This window comes from Mauremys reevesii, linkage group 8, assembly GCF_016161935.1.
Source record: "Mauremys reevesii isolate NIE-2019 linkage group 8, ASM1616193v1, whole genome shotgun sequence".
NCBI classification, from domain to species: Eukaryota; Metazoa; Chordata; order Testudines; family Geoemydidae; genus Mauremys; species Mauremys reevesii.
In genome coordinates, this window is record NC_052630.1 from 34312982 (window position 1) to 34335048 (window position 22067).

At 41.9% G+C, this 22067-nt stretch overlaps 1 protein-coding gene across 2 annotated transcripts in view; it reads right to left on the reverse strand.

Moving 5' to 3' along the window:
• Nucleotides 1-1498: 1498 nt before the first annotated feature.
• Nucleotides 1499-22067, reverse strand: part of DNAJC18 (DnaJ heat shock protein family (Hsp40) member C18) — a 33918-nt gene continuing 13349 nt past the window's right edge. The window contains exons 4-7 of one of the 2 annotated variants that reach the window (XM_039483454.1): nucleotides 20071-20183; nucleotides 18248-18357; nucleotides 13843-14015; nucleotides 1499-6558 (exon numbers count right to left, since the gene is read on the reverse strand). In XM_039483454.1, coding sequence (XP_039339388.1) covers nucleotides 6434-6558; nucleotides 13843-14015; nucleotides 18248-18357; nucleotides 20071-20183 — 521 coding nt within the window. In that variant the 3' untranslated portion in view covers nucleotides 1499-6433. The remainder of the gene's footprint in view (nucleotides 6559-13842; nucleotides 14016-18247; nucleotides 18358-20070; nucleotides 20184-22067) is intronic. The other variant, XM_039483453.1, reaches the window with a different exon arrangement.

Sequence of the window (22067 nt, forward strand, 5' to 3'; positions counted from 1 at the left end):
AAGTAGGAATTCAGTTAGGTACCTTCTGAAAGCTTCCCCCACATAGTAAACTAAGGTACTCACTTTATCAATATTGGAAGGCTTAAGGGACAAGTCAGTCCTTTGGGATTTAAGCATCTGGCTGTATTGGGGTTTAGGAACTTCCTCATGTGAGGCTTGTTTCCAGTTGATGTGCTTGAGTCTGCTAATGTTAACAGTTACTGTGTGAGTGTGACAGTTAACTGTGAAATATTTCTCGAAGAGAGAACAGATCAAATATCTTTATAGAAAGGCTAGATTATTACTTGGGAATATTTTTCTAGCTGCAATGGGCTAACTCATCATTAGAGCTGGTCAGAAAATTTCCAACAAACCAAAGGCTAATTTGTTGCAGTGAAATGTTTTGCTGAATCTATTAAATAGTCACAAAAACTTTTGCCTCTATGCAGGCAGGTTTTTACTGGACACCTGCCAGCATTGTAGGGTTCACAGCTCTGGCAGGGAGCCCACCAGTCCCCAGAATCCTGGCAGGCATCCTATGCCCCACAAGGGAATGTGCCAGCGCCTAGGATCCCGGGCTGGAGGCAGGGCTCTGGGAGATAGCACCCTGGGAGCCCTGGCTGGAGATGTGTCTCTGGGATGCTAGGATCCATGTCAGGGAGCTTGCTAATCCTTTCAGAGCCCCAGCCAAAACTGGGAGCCTAACAGCCTCAAGAGGCCGAGCTCCAGCTAGGGTTCCCAGCAGTGCTGCAGAGCTGTCAAGTGACAGTGACAAGAATGTTACTTTTACATTTCATTTATGAAATAACCTTTTCAGGGATGTGATTCATCATGAAATTTAAGTACATTTGCTTTAATTCTAAGTTAGAACTAAAGCAAATTCATAAATACTGGAATCTGTGTTTTGCCCCTCTCCACTCATTAAATAAAATTACCTCATCATGATCACCAAGATTTCCATGGCTTCAGAGGAGTAACTGTTAACTTGGCCTCTTGTGTGCTCTGCTAGTTGGTGGTTCTAAAGCAGCACACAGACAGTTACAAGTCACTCTGATTTGCCACGGCATGCTGGATTTGTTTTTTAGTTTGACTACAGAAGTTGGGAGGGCATTTTCCACCCTAGTATCATATTAAGGTGACTTTGGCTTTTAACTTCATGTTGGTGAACTTTTCTCAGAAAACATACACTAATGCATTTAGATATGAAACCAGCTTCTCTGATTCCACTGGATCAACTTACTAAGGGTCATGGTGGATTTGCCATCGCTGGCACTTTTTAAATCAACAAGCGTGGACTGGATATTTTTCTAAAGATTTGCTCTAGGAATTATTTTGGGGAAGTTCTATGGTTTGTGTTACTTAGGAGGTCAGATTAGATGATCACAATGGTCCTTCTGGCCTTGGAATATATGAATCTATCAAAGTACAGATAGCCGTGGCTGCAGCTAAGCAGTACAATGGGTTTGGCCGTTGCTGCACTTCACAAACTCCTGTGAGGGATAGGGGACAGAGACACATTAAGCACTTATTTAGTTGTTTGCTACCCAGATCTGGTTTTAGGCTTGGCCTTAGCACCTCTTTTTCAGGCATGACTCTGGCACAGACATAACCACAAAACCGATGGCATGGTAGCGTCACCTGCTACTTCCTATTGATAACTTTTGATGGCACTAGCTTTAGATGTAGCCTTGTTAAATCTTATATCCCAAAAGAGTGCTTCAGGGAGCACAGTAATAGCTCAGATCAACATTCCAAGATGAACAGCGTGGCTCCATTACATTTAATACAAAAACTTTATCTTCTGCTTAAGAGTACACAAGTCAAAACAAACTAAGGTCTCAAGAACTGAGCTGATTATTTAGACCCACCAATCAAGACAGAACTGATTTTTTCCAGAATTCTTACTGTAGTAAGGACAGAACAGTGTATTTTCTAATCATCTAGTGTAACAATACAGAGAGGAAATATACACAAATATACAATTTATGTAAATTAGAACTGTACAGTCAAGGTTCAATGGACTGATACACTATTACAGTACGGCCAATATGGATTTACTTAAGGTAAATGGAATATACATTCAGAAAATAAATATTTTAACATCTCCTACTGAAATAAGTTAAATAAATACGAATACTAAGGTTGCATTTTCCATTAAACAAAAGTTTGAAACCAACAAAATAAATGCTGCACCTTTTGATGTGTCATGCATGCTTAGATAAGAAATAATTTATAATATCATCAGGAAATGCAAATCTTTAGTTTACACTACCAGCTATATTTACCCACAAAGTGAGCATCTCTTTAGTTGGACAAATATTGAAGAAAATACATAGTTAACCCTGACTATAAATCTAACATTACTGTACTTTGCAACAAAGTGCAGAACTGTTTCTAGTATCAATTAACTGGTTACCGTGGGCTGCTCCTATCAAAATCCAGTGCATCAGAGAAGATCATACAATAGATCCATGTTTCCAAAGCATAGGGCCAAATTCTTCCTTTGGATACAGGTATACATCTGTCATTGGGTTAAACGATATTTGTGTGAGTACATCTAAGGATAGAGTTTGTACCTTATGTTGTCTCGGGGGTTGGCAAGAGGAAGAGAGATTGGGAATTTCAAGTGAACCACAGATAGGAAGACAGCGTTAATGGCTTGGCTTGGTCTGAAAAGGTAATCTAGTATCTCCAAGGATAGCCTTCAAAAACTGCTTTGTAACTGATGAACCACTGCTTCAGGGTTATGGCCACCAGTGGGACAGTAATTCATTTTACATTAGAAGTCTTCGTGGAAACTGCTGTACATTGTCAATTTCACATGATAAAGCCCAAAACTCCACAACCATGTCTTTTTTCATATTCGGTATCTTTTTACCCACAGTATGTACATAAATTAGAATGTGAAATCCTTCATTTCTAAAAATATAATCATATTCACAAACCTTTTGGAATTCTCATAGAAACAGCCCGGAGGGCTTACAAAGCTTCTTAGAAATAATAAAATATCCTTACACAGCTCATATTTATATCATGGCAGGAAATATTAGAAGCCTAAATCAAAATGAATACGCCCTACTTGCTGCTCAGAAAAACACTCTAATATAGAGACCAGGAAATAGAAGTTGATCACAATTTGGTAAATGCCTTCTGGTTAAAGAAAGTAGTTCATTTAATGAGTTACTGTTACCTTGAGAAATATTTGACTAGATTTGATCGATTTGATCTATTTTCTAGCAAAAACAGAAGTAGTGACAAACATTAGCACAAGACATTTTATGTTGCTAATTGTTTTTACTCACATACCCTAGAATACTGGCATTGCAGTAGTCTCTGCGAAGGATTTTAATATCCGATATAACACCATGATTCTGAATACAGAACATCTTACTGTTTTTTAAAACATCTCTTTACTTTTCAGTCTTGTTTTCCACTTAATCATGGTCTCTTTTTTAGTCCCACAGAAATCTCCTAAAATGATGGTGCTTCTTGTAGATCATGTCCTGCCTCTATAAAACACTAAGATTGTTGGATGAAAGGTGCAATATACTGTAAATACAAAATATCATGTAGGTATTCAAATTATATACAGTACATGTTGTGTCTAACCAGATCATAGCATTCAGTTTTCCTATCACATTTTTGATAGCACTGGGAGCATAAATTAGAAGTAACTGGAGGATACTAAACTCGATGTAAACACTGACCTGCTATTCACATAAAATCTATTGTAGTGTATATCAAATTACATATACAATGCTATATTAAAAAAACTTTATAAACAAAGTCAAGTACAGCACTCAGATTAGGAAACAGCAGAATTAAGGTCATCCCAGAAATGTTAATTTGGGACCCTTGTGAGCGTGCATGATGATACAATCTTTAATTATATGATGAGATGCTATTTTTCCCCCTGCAGGATCCCTGCCTCATTCAGAGCACAGGATGCATGTTGCTCGCTGAATAAGCAGCTACTCAATATTTTGTTTTATCCTCACTGAGCAGTCTGTGATGTCCATCCTTATTTATAGTGCACGCCATCCAAGCCCTGCACCAAATACAGATTTAATTTCTTTGTGGGTTTTCTATCACTACAGTATTTGAGTGCTTCACAACCATTTATCTATCGATCTTCACAACACCCTTAGAGAAAAGGGGGTATATTCCCATTTCACATATTGGGGGCTGAGGCAGAGAGATTCCTGTCAAAAGTATCCAAGGTGCCTGTGGTCTGATTTTTCAGAAACCTTCGTAATTTATATCACTTTATATGTTCAAAACACAGACTTCACCTACAGTTGTGAGTGCTGAGCACTTCTGCAAATCAGTCCCCAGGTGTCTCAAATCAGGCACTCACAAGATGACAAACTAATGGCCACCTGTGAAAAAAGTTTGGCTTAAGTGACTTGCCCAGCACCACACAGAAACTCTATGGCAGAGGTAGGAACAGAATCCAACTTTTCAAGTGCGGAATTCAGTTGCCTTAACCATCAAACTATCCTTTCTCTTACTGCAATCCCATTTCATTCCCTACACACCTTTCAATTCCTACAGTAAACGGTCCTACAGACAACTGGTCTCTATGCAACCCTGATTCATTTTTCCTCAGCACTGTGCATCCTGTACATTGAATGAGGCAGGGGTTCTGTGAAAAAAAATAGTTGTGATCATGTAATTATAGACTGCATCATAATGCATATACACAGGGGCTGCATTGAAGCTGCATGGACAACCTTAATTCTGCCATTTCTTAACTTTGGAGCCCATGTCTTTGCAACCTTAACATTATTCTAAGGTAGCATTTTGTATGTGATCTCCTAGATTTAAAAAAAAAAAAAAAGAAGCAAACGGTGGCTACCTGCACTACCTATAGTGAGGTTTAAAAGTGGGTGGAGTATTGGATTAGTTCTAGTGGAGACGTGTCAACACATTACAAGAGTCACTATTGTCACTAGATCTAGGCTGAACATGGAGAAGCCTGCACTACCACATGTAATGTGCGTGGTCTGTGGAAAAGGACAATTTCATCCTCTAGAAGAGTCCATTCAACAAATTTGTAGACAGAAAAAGAAAAGGGAAGTATGATGAGTGCCTACCTCTTCTGCTGCTAAATCAAGTCAAAGATTAAATACAACAGTCCAGAACCTGGGGTGCAGCTAAGCTGCAGATTCCCGTTAAGAGGGTAGGCATAAGTGGTTTAAAACCCACCTTTGGACAGTCTTGATCCTTCTGCAGCTGCATGCAGGCTGGTCTCTTTGTACTGTTCGAGCAGCTCAAAGGATGCTCTAATTTACACCAGGCTGAAATAGTTACAAGGGGCCAAAATGCAACTGAAGATTGACATGTTGCAGAAGCCATGCCCTCTTTTCCATGCTACACTGGCAGCAGGGTGATCGTGTGGCATAAGAGCCTCTACATCAGATCTAGTCCACTGGAGGATCAGCCTTACAGTTCCTAGGCCAGTTAAACTAGATTATAATACTAATAGCTGTGGGAAAGCTTCTCCCACTCATTGCAAAAGAGATGGGATACACCTTTGCTTAATTAGATCCACTGACATCCTTCAAATTTAGCTAAATAGCAGCTGTAATTTTCACAATGAATGTTATCATCGCAAGTTTTCAATGAGAGAGAAAAGGATAAATGGGTGAGTTCAAATGAGATACTGTGGCAAGAGCAGGGACTCCACGAATGCATCCCACATGCACAGCAACGAATGTTAGCAACTGAGATGCTATTGCAGGAACAAACAATTTCCAAGTTCCTACTTGCAATCTGGGTTAATTACATCACTAATTATAAAAAAAATAGTACAGGTTTGGATCTAAATTCAGCAAAGCACTTAACACATGCTTAATTTTAAGCACATGCTTAAATCTCATTGACTTCAATGAGACCTAAGTACATGCTTAGGTACTTAGCTGAATCAAGGCTTTGATGAATACCTGAGCTAAGCACTGGAAAGTAGAACGGAGCAGGGAGTATGCCCTCTCTCAATTTTTTTTCACAAGCCATTTTGGATGCAAGGACATCAGCTTCAGATGAATATGGGAATGCTAGCATATAACTGAAAACTATGTCGCCTGAATGACTGAGTGTGGTCTATGTCCAAATAAAATACAGAGTGTATGGGATATTATGTATACTTTTCTGGCAAGCAAAGTTGCTTGGGTGGCAGAAAAACTGTATCAAATGAAGACTGGTGCCACACTAAGCTACATTTTAGGGAGTTAATTTACATTGAATACCATTGGTCCTTGGAACCAAACAGAATATACAGTATATTAGAGCAAATACCGTGTCTATGGCTCAGGGTTGCCCAATTCGGTGAACATTACAAAGTTACCAATTATTAAGACTCTACATTAGGCTCTTTTTCTTTTTTTAATAAATACAAAGGAAAATAGAAACAAGTTAAAATAGCAATAAATAACCCAGCATTTGTCTGGCCTACTCAGCCCCCCTTGTGTAGTCCAATAAGATTGGAGAGCTTTTCACAGTGCTCAAGTTTCAGTGACTCCGCTTTCTGTTTTAATCGCTCATCTCTGTATAATCTGGCCAAATTTGACAAGTCGGATTCTGAAAGATGAAAAAGATAACATTAGAACAAAGCTACTGAGCCTGATGGGTAGAATCATGTTTAATGCTTCATTCTCCTCAATACATTTTTATAAGATTATTAAAATCCTAAAACTTTTTAGCAGTTATCTTTAAGGAGACACTGTCAGCCCAAATTGGGCTAGGCTTTTAGGAAAGTAAAAACAATTATTTCCATCATTATTTCAAATTTTAACCATGTGAAATAAACCGTCTCCAAACACTGCAGCCTTGTGCTAGTGCATGAAAACCAGAAAACGAAACTGATTATTTATTTTCACTGTCCACAAAGAAAAATACAAAATGTAAACAAAGAGCAGAGTGCAGTGGTGCCCAAACTGTGGTGCATGCACTTCGGGGAGGGGGGCATAGAGGAACCTTTGGGGGGGGGCAGGGAAATGATCAAGGGAGCAACTAAACTGCTAAATCCTTTGAGTTTACTGAAAAAATATTTTTAGTCTTTCTGATTTGCTCACTGATATGATTTTCTCCTTAAGGAAATTACCAATTGAAAACAGTTAAATGTACCTATGGTGAATGGCTGGCATGGATTTCTGAACAGGTCAGAAAAGTTTCCTTACGCACAAGCTACCTGATGACATTCAATTTGTTTGAAGAACTTTACACAGCTGTCAGATCACATAGCGAATAGACTGATTCAGTATGGAAAGAACCTCCCAATGGGACAAATCTTGTAGTCATTACTCTGTCCCACTGCAATCTATGGGAGTTTTGATTGAGTAGTGACTATAGGACTTTGTTCTTTGTATTTACTGAATGACTCTATAGACTGAGAAGCATTAAGGGTTTTTATTTTGAAGCAGGAACCCATTCCTCCATTCCCTAACCCTAAAATATCATCCACTGAGTACAGCATGCACCCGACAGACACACATGAATTTGAAACAAGCACCGGTATAAGAACATGTTTTCAGATGTCAGCCAAGATTAAGCTGGTCTCAGCGCAGCGGGACTCTCAGCCAACTAGCTTTAAAATGAAAGCTTATTGAAATGAAGTCTCTGTTACAGGTTCTCTCGTGGGGTCAAACTTCTTACTGTGGCATGTTTACACCCTTGCTGGTATGAATTTCATCATGTAAATCTCCTATAGTTAAGCTGATTTGTCCTTATATCTTTTAATATCCAGTTAATCTTTATAAAGGAAAATAATGTAATATGGTATTCATAGAATATGTTGTTTCAATGTCCTATTCCAGCCCTCTATTTTCAGTTGCCTGTATGTGGTGTTCTTTGATCCTGAATTTTGTTAACTTCAGTCTTGCACAGAAATTGCCCTACCACAACAGACCAACGGTCCATCCAAATCTGGTATCGTTTCTTCCGCCTTGGCCTATATCAGATATTTTAAAGGAAGACAAAAAGCCACAGCACACCCAGCCTATTGTGCAATACTAAGCCACAAGAGGAGAAACACTGCCTGCAGCTGGCAATCAAATCTTTTAAAATAAATAAGAGACACCAAAAAAGTGATTGGCCGACCATGTAATTTAGTGGACTAATAAGCTGTTGAATGACTACTTTGTAGTCTCCAATAATGAGGTAGACATACAGCAGATAAAACTTTTCAATGGTCAGATCAAAGACAATACAATATCTATTATTCCTATTCTTTGCAAAACTGTTTTTATCTATATCCATCAGCAACAAAGTAAACTCCAGTAAATAACACAAACTACCTACTACCAATAAGTACTCATTTAACAAAATGCATGGCCCAAATGAGGCTAAACATCTGAACAGAAAGGAATTAATGGACCAAAGTTACAAAACAGCTGATTAAAGGTCTCCAGAGAACTTTTCTCCATGACTGTGTTTTGCATTCAACACCATTTATTTTTACAATCTTGGCTGTACTAAAGTTAGCACAGTCTCAGTTGTACCATTACTGGCTCACCAGACCAGATGATAATCATTCTTAAACAGTTTTTAATTACTGTGGTATCCTCAGGCAACTGCTAATCTCAGATACTGTAAATATAGTTGCAGATGTGTTTCTAACGTATACCATGGCTAATGATAGGAGCATATGTTTTTGCTCGTTAGTTAACAGAATGGCAAAATGGTAATGTTTTTTCCTTTGCTGGGCATAATAGTCCTAGGAAACATCTCTCTCAAATTTGTGGATTTTAGAGAGGATATAAAATTCAGCTTTAAAGGTGCCAGATCCTCAACTGCTATAAATTTGCATTGAAGTCAATGGATCTCAACCATTTATCTTTGAAAATTTGTGGCGATTGAGGGAGGTCCTGGACAATTGGAAAAAGACAAATATAGTGCCCATATTTAAAACGGGGAAGAAAGAGAACCCAGAGAACTACAGCCTCGCTCCCGGCAAAATCATGGAGCAGGTATTCAAGGAATCCATTTTGAAGCACTGGGAGGAGAGGAAGGTGATCAGAAACAGTCAACATGGATTCACCAAGGGAAAGTCATGACTGACCAACCTGATTGCCTTCTATGATCAGATAACTGGCTCTGTGGATATGGGGAAAGCAGTGGATATATCTTGACTTTAGCAAAGCTTTTGATATGGTCTCCCACAGTGTTCTTGCCAGCAAGTTAAAAAAGTAAGGATTGGATAAGTGGACTACAGGGCCGCCCAGAGGATTCAGGGGGCCTGGGGCAAAGCAATTTCGGGGGCCCCTTCCATAAAAAAAAAGTTGCAATACTATAGAATACTATTTTCTCATGGGGGCTCCTGCCCCACTTGCCCTCTCCCCTTCCCCTTCCCCCTCCCCCCGGGGCAGCCCTGGGAAAAATAAACATTTAAAAACCTTCCACATCTCAGCACAAACCCAGTTTTGAGAAAACTTCTTTTCATGTCACCTTTACAAGGTATCACTGGTTCTCAGCATCAGCTAGTGCTAAAAGGCACTAAAACTCATTAAAAGGGTTGGACAAATATTTTCCATTTTGGATCGAAAACTAGGGGTTTTTAAAAAGCAGAAAAAAATCACAGACAATGTCTGTTTTCCTTCAAAATTTGTTGTGTTTTTTTTTAATTGAAAAGCTGAAATTAGTCTGCCAAAACCTGAACATGGTTTGGGGTTTCAGAAGTGTGTTGCAAATATTTGCTGCTTGATGTGTTTGATTGTTTAAAGAAACAATAAAAAATCTGCTTAAAAAAAAATCCAAAACTTTTGAACCACCTCAGCTTGTGACCAAACGCCTGAGCCCATCCAGTCAGAGATTTTTTCAGGTTTTTGATACTCTGCTGGCTTCCTTGACTCATATCTGTCTCCATAACTTTGGGTTCATTTAGGTTAGAACATAAGAATGGCCATAGTGGGTCAAACCAAAGGTCCATCCAGCCCAGTATCCTGTCTACCGACAGTGGCCAATGCCAAGTGCCCCAGAGGGAGTGAACCTAACATGTAATGATCAAGTGATCTCTCTCCTGCCATCCATCTCCACCCTCTGACAAACAGAGGCTAGGGACACCATTCCTTACCCATCCTGGCTAATAGCCATTAATGGACTTAACCTCCATGCATTTATCTGTTTCCTAGAGACTGGCTCCACGGGGTCCCTCACAAACTGGAGACGATTACTGTGGGTTTGTCTTTAGTATAGCTTATGTACATACTCCACGAACTGAGCGTTTGAGCTTGTTCCAGAATCTGGGATGAGCCTATGTTGTGAAAACTGAAATGCTCAGAATAGCACATGCATGTGAATGGACACAGGGTGCTATAATTAAATTAACCCAGGGGTTTTCAAACTGGGGGTCAGGACCCCTAACGGGGTCATGAGGTTATTACTGGGGGTTGCGAGCTGTCAGCCTCCACCTCAAACCCTGCTTTGCCTCCAGCATTTATAATAGCGTTAAATATATAAAAAAGTGTTTTTAATTTATAGGGGGGAGGGGTTGCACTCAGAGGTTTGCTATGTGAAAGGGGTCACCAGTACAAAAATTTGAGAACCACTGAATTAACCCCTCTGGAGCCTTGGGGAATGCAGGGGAGGGGAGTCTCCATTGGTGGGGTTGGGAAGGAGGTAGGTGGTATAGGATATTGCTATTCTCATGTGATCCTTCCCCCATGGCTCTCTTGGCTCGATCACTGTTAATCTAAAGTGGCTAATTTTAATGAAGCTACCCTCCCCTGAAATTCCCTATGGCACTGAAATTAAATGTAGACTATAATTTGGTATTTGAGAAGTGAAAGGGATGGTAGCCCTAAGGAAAAAGATAACAGCTTGGCTCTTTGTGTTAAATAACTGCAAGCCTCAAACTGCTGAATGAGCTTCAGGATAGGGAAGGCTGTGCCTCCCCAAACAGCCTGGCCCTGCCCCCATCCGACCCTCACCCACTTCCTGCCCCCCGGCTACCCCCCTCAGAATCCCCGACCCATCTTGCTCCTTGTCCCCTCACTGCCCCCCAACCACCACCCCTGGACCCTGCCCCGCACCAACCCCCCCTGCTCCCTGTCCCCTGACTTCCCCAACCCCTATCCACCCCCCTGCCGAATCCTGACAGACCCCCGGAACACCCATGATCCAACCCCCCGTTACCCATCCCCTGACCGACCCCTCAGAACCTTTGCCCCTTTCCTGTCCCCGGGACTCCCTGCCCCTCATTCAACCCCAGCGGCCGCCTTATCATGCCGCTTACCCCCGCCTCCCCCCCTCTCCTGGAGCCTCAGCGCACCGCATCCAGGAGCGGCCCTGGACAGTGCTGCAGCGGCACGGCTCCGGCGGGACTGAGCTCCCGCCGCTTGGCCGCAGCTCGCAGACCTGCCCCCTTACCACACGGCTCTGAGCGGGAGGAGTTCAGGCCCCACTGGAGCCACACCACTTTAGCTCTGTCCAGGGCAGCTCCTGGACGCGGCACGCTGAGGCGCCAGCGGATGGGCGGGGGCAGGGAGCCTCAGACATTCTCGTGGGGGCGGGCCCAGGGCAAATTGCCCCTCTACTGGGCGGTCCTGGTGGACTATAAGGTGGATAGAAAGCTGGCTAGATTGTCAGGCTCAATGGGTAGTGATCAACGGCTCGATGTCTAGTTGGCAGCCGGTATCAAGTGGAGTGCCCCAGAGATTGGTCCTGGGGCCAGTTTTGTTCATCATCTTCATTAATGATCTGGATTATGGGATTAACTGCATCCGTATCAAGTTAGCAGGTTATACTAAACTAGGGGGAGAGGTAGATACGCTGGAGGGTAGGGATGGGTCCAGAGTGATCCAGACAAATTGGAGATTGGGCCAAAAGAAACCTGATGAGGTTCAACAAGGAAAAGTGCAGAGTCCTGTGCTTAGGAAGCAAGAATCCCATGCATCGCTACAGACTATGGACCGACTGGCTAAGCAGCAGTTCTGCAGAAAAGGACTTGGGGATTACAGTGGACGAGAAGCAGTCCGGCGGCCACGGGCATATTGGGCTGAATTAGTAGGAGCATTGCCAGCAGATCAAGGGAAATGATTATTCCCCTCTATTTAATACTAGTGAGGCCACACCTGGAGTACTGTGTCCAGTTTTGGTCCCCCCACTATGGAAGGGATGTGGACAAATTGGAGAGAGTCCAGCGAAGGGCAACGAAAGGGCTGGGGCACATGACTTACGAGGAGAGGCTGAGGGAACTGGGGTTATTTAGTTGGCAGAAGAGAAGAGTGAAGGGGGATTTGATAATAGCCTTCAACTACCTGAAGGGGGGTTCCAAAGAGGATGGAGCTCGGCTGTTCTCCATGGTGGCAGATGACAGAACAAGAAGCAATGGTCTCAAGTTGCAGTGGGGATTGGATATTAGGAAACACTATTTTATTAACTAGGAGGATGGTGAAGCACTGGAATGGGTTACCTAGGGAGGTGGTGAAATCTCCATCCTTAGAGGTTTTTAAGACCTGGCTTGACAAAGCCCTGGCTGGGATGATTTAGTTGGTGGTGGTCCTGCTTTGAGCACGGGGTTGGACTAGATGACCTCCTGAGGTCTCTTTCAACTCTAATATTCTATGATTTACACTAGCTGAGGATCTGGCTCCTATTACAACCATAGGTTATCAAAGAGAAGGTTATAGAGTGACTTGATGATAGTCTATGAATAGCTATATGGGGAATAGAAACGTTACAATCAATGGCTCTTCAATCTAACAGGCAAAGGTACAACATGATCCAATGGCTGGAACTTGAGGAGGGGCACATTCAGACACGAAAGAAGGCACACATTTTTAACAATGAGGGTACTTAACCACTGGAACAATTTAACAAGGGCTGTGGTGGATTCTCCATCACTGGAAATGTTAAAATTAAAGTGAGAGGTTTTTGTAAAAGATAGCTGTAGTTGAACTAGAGCATACTCGACTTGAAGCAGGAATTAGTTCAGGGAAGTCCTATGGCCTACATCATGCAGGAGGTTGGACTAGATCAAGGGTCTCAAACACACGGCCCACTGAGTTATTTCCTGCAGCCACCAAACTCCCCTCCCCTGCTGCTCCCAGCATGCTGCATCCCTGCTCCTCTGCCTACCTCCAGGCACTTCCTGCTGCCAAGTTAAGGTTGATGTGAGAATAATAATTTTGAATTTCCTAACTTTTGTGCATTTTAAAGTCTCAACATTTTATTGTCACTTTTTGCATTGCATTTTCTTAAAATAAAATGAATTATTGACGGTGGTAAAAAACATGACCCCGGACTCAAATAAAAGTGGCACATTCAAATAAGCACATGCTTTCTGCCTCTGTCTCTTTAAAATGTGATACAAAGTAACATGGTACGTGAATGCCATTTTCAATTTTTTTCTGGATCTGTCAAAGATCAGATGAATAAATGTGGTGCATTTCATTTTTAATACATTGCTACCCTGAGTTATTCAAGTGTAAAAGAAAGCACCTAAAAAAAAAGTCCACTGGTGAAAAACACTTCAAATTCATCTCTTAAAATCAGCCAAAATGAACTGTGTCAAGCTTTCAACAACAAATTAACCAGGTGACAAAAGGGAGCAGGTGTGAAAAGTCAGGGCAAAGGTAATTTAGGCTGAGAACCACTGTTCTAAACATTTACCACTGTGGGCCGCATATGTAGCTCTCTATGTGTTATGCATTCACACCATATACATACATACATATACACACACACACACACTTCCTGTATGGCCCTGAGGATGCCCCATGGGCTGCAGCTCTGTTCTTCATGGTTTAGAAAGTTATATATCTCTGTAACCTAGGGCTTACAATGGAAATACCTTCTCAAGCAAAGCCACGCTCTGACTTCCTGTGATGTGTACCTACACACTTATAAATAACAAAGATTACTTACTTTGTTGTTTCTCCTTCCAGCAGCTGGTCTGTATATAGTCTATATAATCCTTTTCAACCGTTTTCTCTAGCTCTTGAAGTTCTGCTCCTTTATAACTATTTTCAAAGTTTTTATCAACATAATAAGGCACCTGAAGGTTTTGTGTTTCTCTAGGAACGGTATGGCCTATGGACCTGTGAAAACAGCATAGAGACAAATGTGTTTTTAAGGCAGTTCAGAAATATCAAGGAATGTTAAAAAAGGCAAGGAGAGAGAAGTGCTCATTCATTCGAATATTCCCAGCAGGAAATACCTGTAACAACTTCACAGCAGCTATTGCAGAACTACAGCGCCCTCAACCATTCACTAAAGAAATTACACATCTCCCTGCTCCATAATCAACCTTATACCTTCCTAACACAGATGATGAAATAAACATGACTGGCTAGAAAAACACAATGAAGACACAATATCTAAAGAGATTTAAAATGAAAAAATGGAATCTAAAAGGAGCAGCCTCAGAACTGATACTGCCCAAACTCAAGTACAGTATGCATTAATGAGACTGCATTTTTCTGGGGAGTTCTTGGTAACTTGGTCAAGTCCCTTCCAAGACATAAAAAGGCCCAAACACTGCGTTGTTTGTTTGTTTGCCTGCACTTTCCAGCAGCTTCCTGTCAACATCCGTGGGAAATGACTGGACAAACTTGAAAGGACAGCAGTCTTCAGGGTGCATTTAGGGCACAGGGCCAAATATCTGAGGGTGCAATGTGACTGTAGTCATATAGCCCATTCCACGTCGATTTCCACTGCCTCACATAATATTTTTTAGGCACCTGAGGGCAAATTATAGAATCCTGTGGAATTCTGAATAAGAGATGATCCTGGTTCCATTTCCTTCTAATGTTTTGAAACTGCCCTGCAGTCAGGGGAGCTGTGTGGAGCTAGCCTTTCTGCCTTCTCCACTGGTTTAAACCACACTCTTCTTTCTAATCTTCTTGGATCCTCTCTTTGCATCTTTCGAATTGTTGCCCTGGATGAGTGGAAAGCAGCCAAAAAGGGAGGGTCACACACTATCTGACATGCCTCTCCCTCCTTCCACAGTTCGGTTTGTCCCTTCCTTCTTGGTTTATTAAAAACCCTCTTTTCTTCCTCTCTCACAAGGTCTGGGGGTTTTACTCTCTGCATTAAGAACAATGGAGTTTGTAGAAGTTTAATTCCTAAAGATAAGGTTTAGCGGCAGAGCATGTGTCTCTATGCGCAGGGCTGAAGTGTGACTCTCTTGGATCAAAGGGCATGGAGGCAGCAGGAGGGACTGCCCATTCTGGGAGCGGCGGGGAGCGTTTCACTTGGGATTGGCAGGCACAACTCAAAAGACTCACTGGGGGAGTATCTTGCTATCTGCCAGACATGCAGGCTGACATCTTGTGGTAACAGTGATAAGAATTTTGGAGCAGCCTGAAAAACAACACCCCATGAAAAAGGACAGAATGCGAGCCCAACCTCAGCGAGTTCCAATTATGCTACCCCCAATAGGGGTGCCATTTAGGAGGGGCAATTGCCTCCTTCCCCCATGAAGCACCTCAGCCCCAGCTGCAGATAAAGGAAGCATGTAGCTGAGGGCAGGCAGAGGCAGAAAGCAAAGCCCTCCCACAGCGGCTCCCCCTTGGCATCTGTGTCCTTCTGCAGCACTTTGGGGAGGAAAGCTCATCCCTCTGGGCTCCTGATCACCAGGCTTGCCAGTAGCTTGGAGCAGGAGCCATCTGCTGCTGGCATAGCCTGTGGGGTGGACGCTTTCCTGCATGCTGAGCAGCCTGGCTGCCAGGCATCTGTCCTGCTGAAGGGGTACAGGGGAACAAGTGCTGGGAAAGGCAGGCAGCAAAACCCCTAGAAGTTCATTGAAAAGTCAGAAAACTCCATCCCAGAGGCAGCAGGATAGGGAGCAAGCCTCCCACAACGGGAGCTGTGGTGAAACCTGATCCTGCCCGTTACCTCTGAGCTGACCGGGAGAGCGCTCTCTGCTAAGGAGGTGGGAGCAGATACAACCCAGGACAAGCCTGACAGTCACCTTGTGGCACAAGATTCATGTGATGTTCTTGTGATCTCTCTCTGAAGGAGCCCCTCTATCTCAGCGCTGCCTCTGTTCCAGCACTGCAGTGACTGGATTCATACTCCTACCTCACTAACACCAAGCTAATACTGCTTTAATCAATGTGTTCCCTTCTGTGACAAACGCCAGACTTCCGACTCCTTTCTCGGAGCTTGCCAAGAAATGGATCACAATGCAAATGCACAGCCTCGAGTTCTTTAATTCCCTCCACCTCCAGTTATTTTATCATTAGACCTTCACTTCTGTTATCTTGTCAAACAGCAATTGAAGTTCATGTTTTTCTGTCACATTTTTCAAATGAAAGCAAAATATGTTTTATGTCAATAGCTTAAGATGGATGGTTTGTTTTTTGTTGTTGTTGGAGCCTTGCACTAAGCCAGGAAGGTATTGGTATGAAAAGAAGGTTTCAAAAAGTATGGTGTTAGCACTGAATTTCATGTTTTTATATTTTAAAAATCAAAGACAGGTGATCCTGCATAGTCAGAGATATCTGGCAAGCAGCTGTAGGCGTTTACTGCTGTGACTGCACAGCTATCTGGAATCAATAATATTTTACTGTATTTGTCTCCTGTATGGTCTGAACTTTGCTGCTTTATAAGCTTGAAAGTTAGGTTTTATTTGGTATTGGGTTCTAGGCGCAGATTGCTTAGCTTTAAAAATTTCCGGTTTGTCCTCTGTTGGTAATTCTGTTGTAGAAAGCCTATATAAAATATTATTAACAATATAGGAAATAACCACAACAAATGAAACAGACTGATTTTTACCTTTCATCCTTCCAAAAATCCAAGAGCTGCCAGTGGCCAAAGCAGCCCCTGGACTCCTGCAAGAAGTTGCCCTCCACTGAAATCTGTAATGGCCCCCCTGTTCTTTAAAGGGGGCAAACCCAGACCTTTCAAACACTGGATTTCATCAGAAGTGAACTCTTGTGGCTATGCCCCTCCTCTCACACATGGTCCTGATTGTCACCTGACCAACAACTCTCAGCATTGGGAAGGGCTATGTGAAGGAGAGGGATAGCTCAGTGGTTTGAGCATTGGCCTGCTAAACCCAGAGTTGTGAGTTCAATCCTTGAGGGGGCCACTTAGGGATCTGGGGCAAAATTAGTACTTGGTCCTGCTAGTGAAGGCAGGGGGCTGGACTCAACCTTTTGGAGTCTCTTCCAGTTCTATGAGATAGGTATAAGGAGGAGACAACACGTGACAATGCCCCAAAAGGAGGGGGGAATTTTGTTGCAAACAGCGAATTGCTTTTTAAATGACAAAACTGCAAAGAGGCAAATGCCTAAGCCCTCAAACTCATTTTATTCCGGATTAACAAAGCAGAACCCCCTTGGGCTGAGCGTTTAATACAGCAGGTTTCTTTCCCACCTACTTGTTCCAACTCTCCTTAAATATTCCTCCACAGTCATGATAAGCCTTTCGATCCAGCACGGATTGAACACCAAGCTAATACTGTTCCAAGCTAAAACTGCTTTGGATTGAAAGGAGGATCTGAAATGTTTCCCTGACACCCATTCATCCAACTGAAAACACCTGCAGGCCATGAACAGCACCAGTCCACAACCCCAAGCCCATGGATATCGCATTTACACTGGTGTATAAATCAACCATGCACATCCTTCCTACCATTCAAATCAACAATACCTTCGCAACCCCAGGATCTTTGCAGAGTCCTTTGCTGCTGCCATCCTGCGCACATAGGAGGTCTCATGCTTTACAGCTCCTCAGCTCCACCTAGCTACCGCTCCTTTCCCCCCAAAAAAGAACTAGTGGTCCTTGGGTGGCTCTACTCTCCCTCCAAGGGAAAATCCCCCACCAGCTCTACAGCCCAAATTGGCCTATTCTCTTGGGCAGCATTTCTACTTGCGCTGGATAAACAGGCACGTGGGTTTTCCCCAAGCCCTGATTAGAACAATGCTAGGCATTCCCCACTCCTTCCAGGGCTAACCAGGTTGCTCTGTAATGCTCCAGATCCCACTGGTTTAGAAGGTGCTAAATGCTACTAGACCACCGTATGAAAGTGTTTTAAACCAGATGGTGAGCTCTCTGGGGCAGGGACCGTCTTCTGTTACTTGTCTGTATATAGCCTGTTACAATGGGGCCCTGCTCCTTGATGGTTTTGTATTATGGTAGTGCCTAGGAAAAGCAACCAATAAAAATGGAAATAGCCCATGTCCCTTAATTACAAAGTGATAATGCTTTCTGCAGAGACCAGATGGGAAAAGTTTGTGAATTCTCTATTAAGTCCAACATCCTTCTACCTCCCCACTCCAAGCAACCTAGACCAGATAAACAGTTTTTGAAAAGTTGGACTTACGATTTGTAGAACAGGCTGTACGGTGGATTAGTGGCCATCAGCTGAGTTATAACTGACACAACTATGATCACCAAAACTGGTAGCAACTGAATAAATGCAGAGTATGTATTCTGAAATGGACAACCATAGTTAGTGGATGATAAAAGTTAGGGATGGGAATAAGAACTACTAGCTCATAAAAGGCAGGATGCAGTCTCTAGGCAGACAATGTATCAGATGTTAATCAGACAAGAACAGAGACTATCCTTGAGTTAACAGAAGAAGCATGACATTTAAATTTCAAACTAGTTAAATTTCAAAATTACCTTTATTAGAAAAACACTTTAATAACCTAAATTTCAAATAAATAAATAAATAAGTTTTTTCCTAATCAAATTTTCATAAAGTTTCTTTAATGCACAATTCCATTTATAAGTCAAATAACTATCCCTCAAAAAGTATGTGCACACTGTGCTGCCAGGAGGCTGCAAGGAACACCCTGCTTGGATACAGTTTATATCTACAGGTTCCTTGTAGTTTCTAATATTACAATTTTTTTTCTCAAATCCCACAAAATACTTAAGATCCCAATGACAAACTCTTAAGAATGTTAAAGGTTAACAAATAATACATAGTGCAATTTGGAATTAGAGATGTGTATTTTCTTTTATTTGTTTGAATATGTTTCTCAAAGTAAGTGAATTTAGTGCAAGTGAAACAGTGATGGCTCTAGGGACAAAAGTCTTCTGTTACTCCATAAAACGAACAGCCCGGACAATAACAGCGTTTCTTTTTACACTGTCCTGCCCACCTGCCTCAACCTTGGCCCTTAAGGGGAAGCGCAGAAAGCAGTCTGTAGCTATTCAGTCCTTGGTGTCTGTATCAAGATTACCAACAAGAATGCTCACTGCAACCGTATGTGATATGAACACTCAGGAGCGCCACCAGCGTTTTTGGCGCCCTAGGCGGCGGAAGGTCCCGCCCCCGAAATGCCACCCCTGACAGAGACGGCGGAAGGTCCGCCCCCAAAATGCTGCCACCGACTGGGGCAGCCGAAGATCTGGCTGCCGTGATCACCGCCCCCCAAATGTTAGCACCCCTAATGGGTTGCGCCGGCCCTGTGAACACTTGTCAATCCACACCACAAACGTATTTCCCATTAGGCTACACAACTGACATTGGATGGTAATGATTTTCAGCCACTACTGATCCATTTCAACTGATGAAAGACTGTAGCTCTTTTCTGAGTCCCTCCCCACAATAAGATACATTTTGGAAGTAGCAAATAAAGAGACAAGTACAGTGGTCCCACATAAAAAGTCCATTCTGATTGTAAAAATATTACTGGTTCTAGAGGCATTCCCCATTTTAAGAACTGTAGAACCTGAGTTACGAACACCTCAGGAACACCTCTGAACTAAACATTATGGTTGTTCTTTCAAAAGTTTATAACTGAACATTGACTTAATACAGCTTTGAAACTTCACTATGCAGAAGAAATATGCTGCTTTTAACCATCTTAATTTAAATGAAACAAGCACGGAGTTTCCTCACCTTGTGAAATCTTTTTTTTTTTTAAACTTTCCCTTAATTTTTTTCAGTAGTTTACATTTAACACAGTAGTGTACTGTATTGTTTTTTTTTTGTTTTGTTTCTGCTGCTGCCTGATTGCATGTTTCTGGTTCCAAATGAGGTGTGTGGTTGACTGGCCAGTTTGTAACTCTGGTGTTCATAACTCTGAGGTTCTACTGCATAGGGAACACTACTGAAACCCATATGAACTTGAAATGCGCCCACTGAAGCCATGATCAATATTTAAAGCTAACAGCTTCCTCTCACAGTACCTGAGGCCTGTTCTCTTCCTCCTCTTTTTCCTGCGTCCAGGCTCTCTCATTTCGGTGTCGCCGCCGATAATAGTGAGCGTCTGGTGTTACATTTGAAAACATATGAATATTTCCTGTTTTAAAAAACCCCAAAGAGGTGAACTAGCCATTTTCATTCAATTGCAGGCATCTATTATTCCTCAGAAATTCTAGCTGGCTATCCCACCTTACAGTAAATGGCCTGAGTTACCAGGCACAGTCATGAAAGGCCAGATTATAAACTTCAAATAATACATCTCAGAATTGAAATTCCAAAAGAGCACATGGGAGCTAGCCATCATGCAGCATGTTGGGGTATTGGTGTGCCAAGAGAAAGGGAATGTTTAAGGAAAAAAACAACAACTAAAGGCAAAGCAAAACTTTGTGCAAAACCATCTCAATTAATTTTCTACACAAAAAAACAAAACAGAGACCCATTGGGGTTTTTATACTGCAACTCTTGCTGTCACATGAGTTTTAATATGTCCTCGAGAGACTACTTTGCGTGGGAACCTGAGCCTCTAAATATAAGTAATAGGCTTTATCACTCAGTCCATAAATTAGGCTGCTCTTAATTACTAAATTTGCCCTGCTGTACTCATTTCTGTTCTCTTTCTTTGAGCTCTTTATTGCCTCATTAAGGATTTTGTAATGAGAGAAGAGATTAAGGAGAAGTACCTACTAGATAAAGAATACAATTCAGGATTTCCTTTTCTTGTAGGCGAAAGAGAGACACAGTATACAGCTGATTTATTTTAGAACTTCTGAGATGGAGGAAGAAAGAAGCACAAGCTATTTTGATCAGAATGATGCTGTTAAAAAGCTCTACCAATTTTGAAAGCTATGGATTTTACATTACATACCGGAATAGCTATGCTCTTTCCTTTTTAATTCAGAACTCTTTTGTAGTAGAGGCTCCAAATTAAAAATGTTTGTCCTAATCAGAATCACAGAAATACGACTCCATCTTTAAACCTGCATGAAATTAATATAACTTTACACTTCTATAACATCCTTCATTCAAGGTTCTCAAAGCACTTTACAAACATGGGCAAAATAACATTGTTACAAGAAACTGAACTTAAAATAAATTCTTTGACTTTCATTTATTAAAGCCTAAATAACAAAATGCCCATACACAAAGCTTGAGGCACCCTGCCAATTACTTGCAACAGCATAATGACCATCCAGCAGCATTAAAAAACATCCCATTGGTACCATAAACTCAGCTTACTTGCAGCATTAAACAAAGAGTAACAAATTAACTCAGGGCATGTCTACACTCTGAGCACTACAGTGGCACAGTTGCAGTCCTACAGCTATGCCACTGTAGCACCGTAGCGTAGACACTTCCTATATCAGCGGAAGTGGTCTTTCTGTCAATGCTGGTAATCTGCCTCCCAGAGGCAGCAGCAGTTAGGTTGACAGAAAAATTCATTCATCAACCTTGCCGCGTCACGCTGGAAGTATGGTCAGCTTAACTACGGCACTAGCAGTTGATCTAAATTTAAGTATAGACCAGGGCTCAGTTGGCCAGCAAATGGAAAGGAACAGAAATGGACCCCCTAATGCCGCGGGGTCCATATCTTCCATCTCTCCAAAACCCGATTAAATAAGTGGCTTTTGTAGCATGCACAGGTCATCAATTTCATAATATTTCAGACAAAGTGGAGGGAGCAAGTTCCAGGATCCCAGGACCCTCACGCAGAATACCCTACCAGCATAAGAAAAAGTTTGGTGTGGAACTATAGTTTTGCTCATCTCCAAAGGTTTTCAACTCCAATTCCTCAAAAGCCTATGCTTCAGCTTACAACTGTTTCGGTGCATATGGGATTTGTTCACGTGCACCAAAACAGTTGAACGGATTTTCCTCAATTAAAGAGAAAAATAACCTTTGAGCTAGGAAAATGTATAGAATGTTCATCTCAAAAGTTTTTTTTTTTGGAGGAAGTTATGATTTGGTTTTAATATCAAAACAG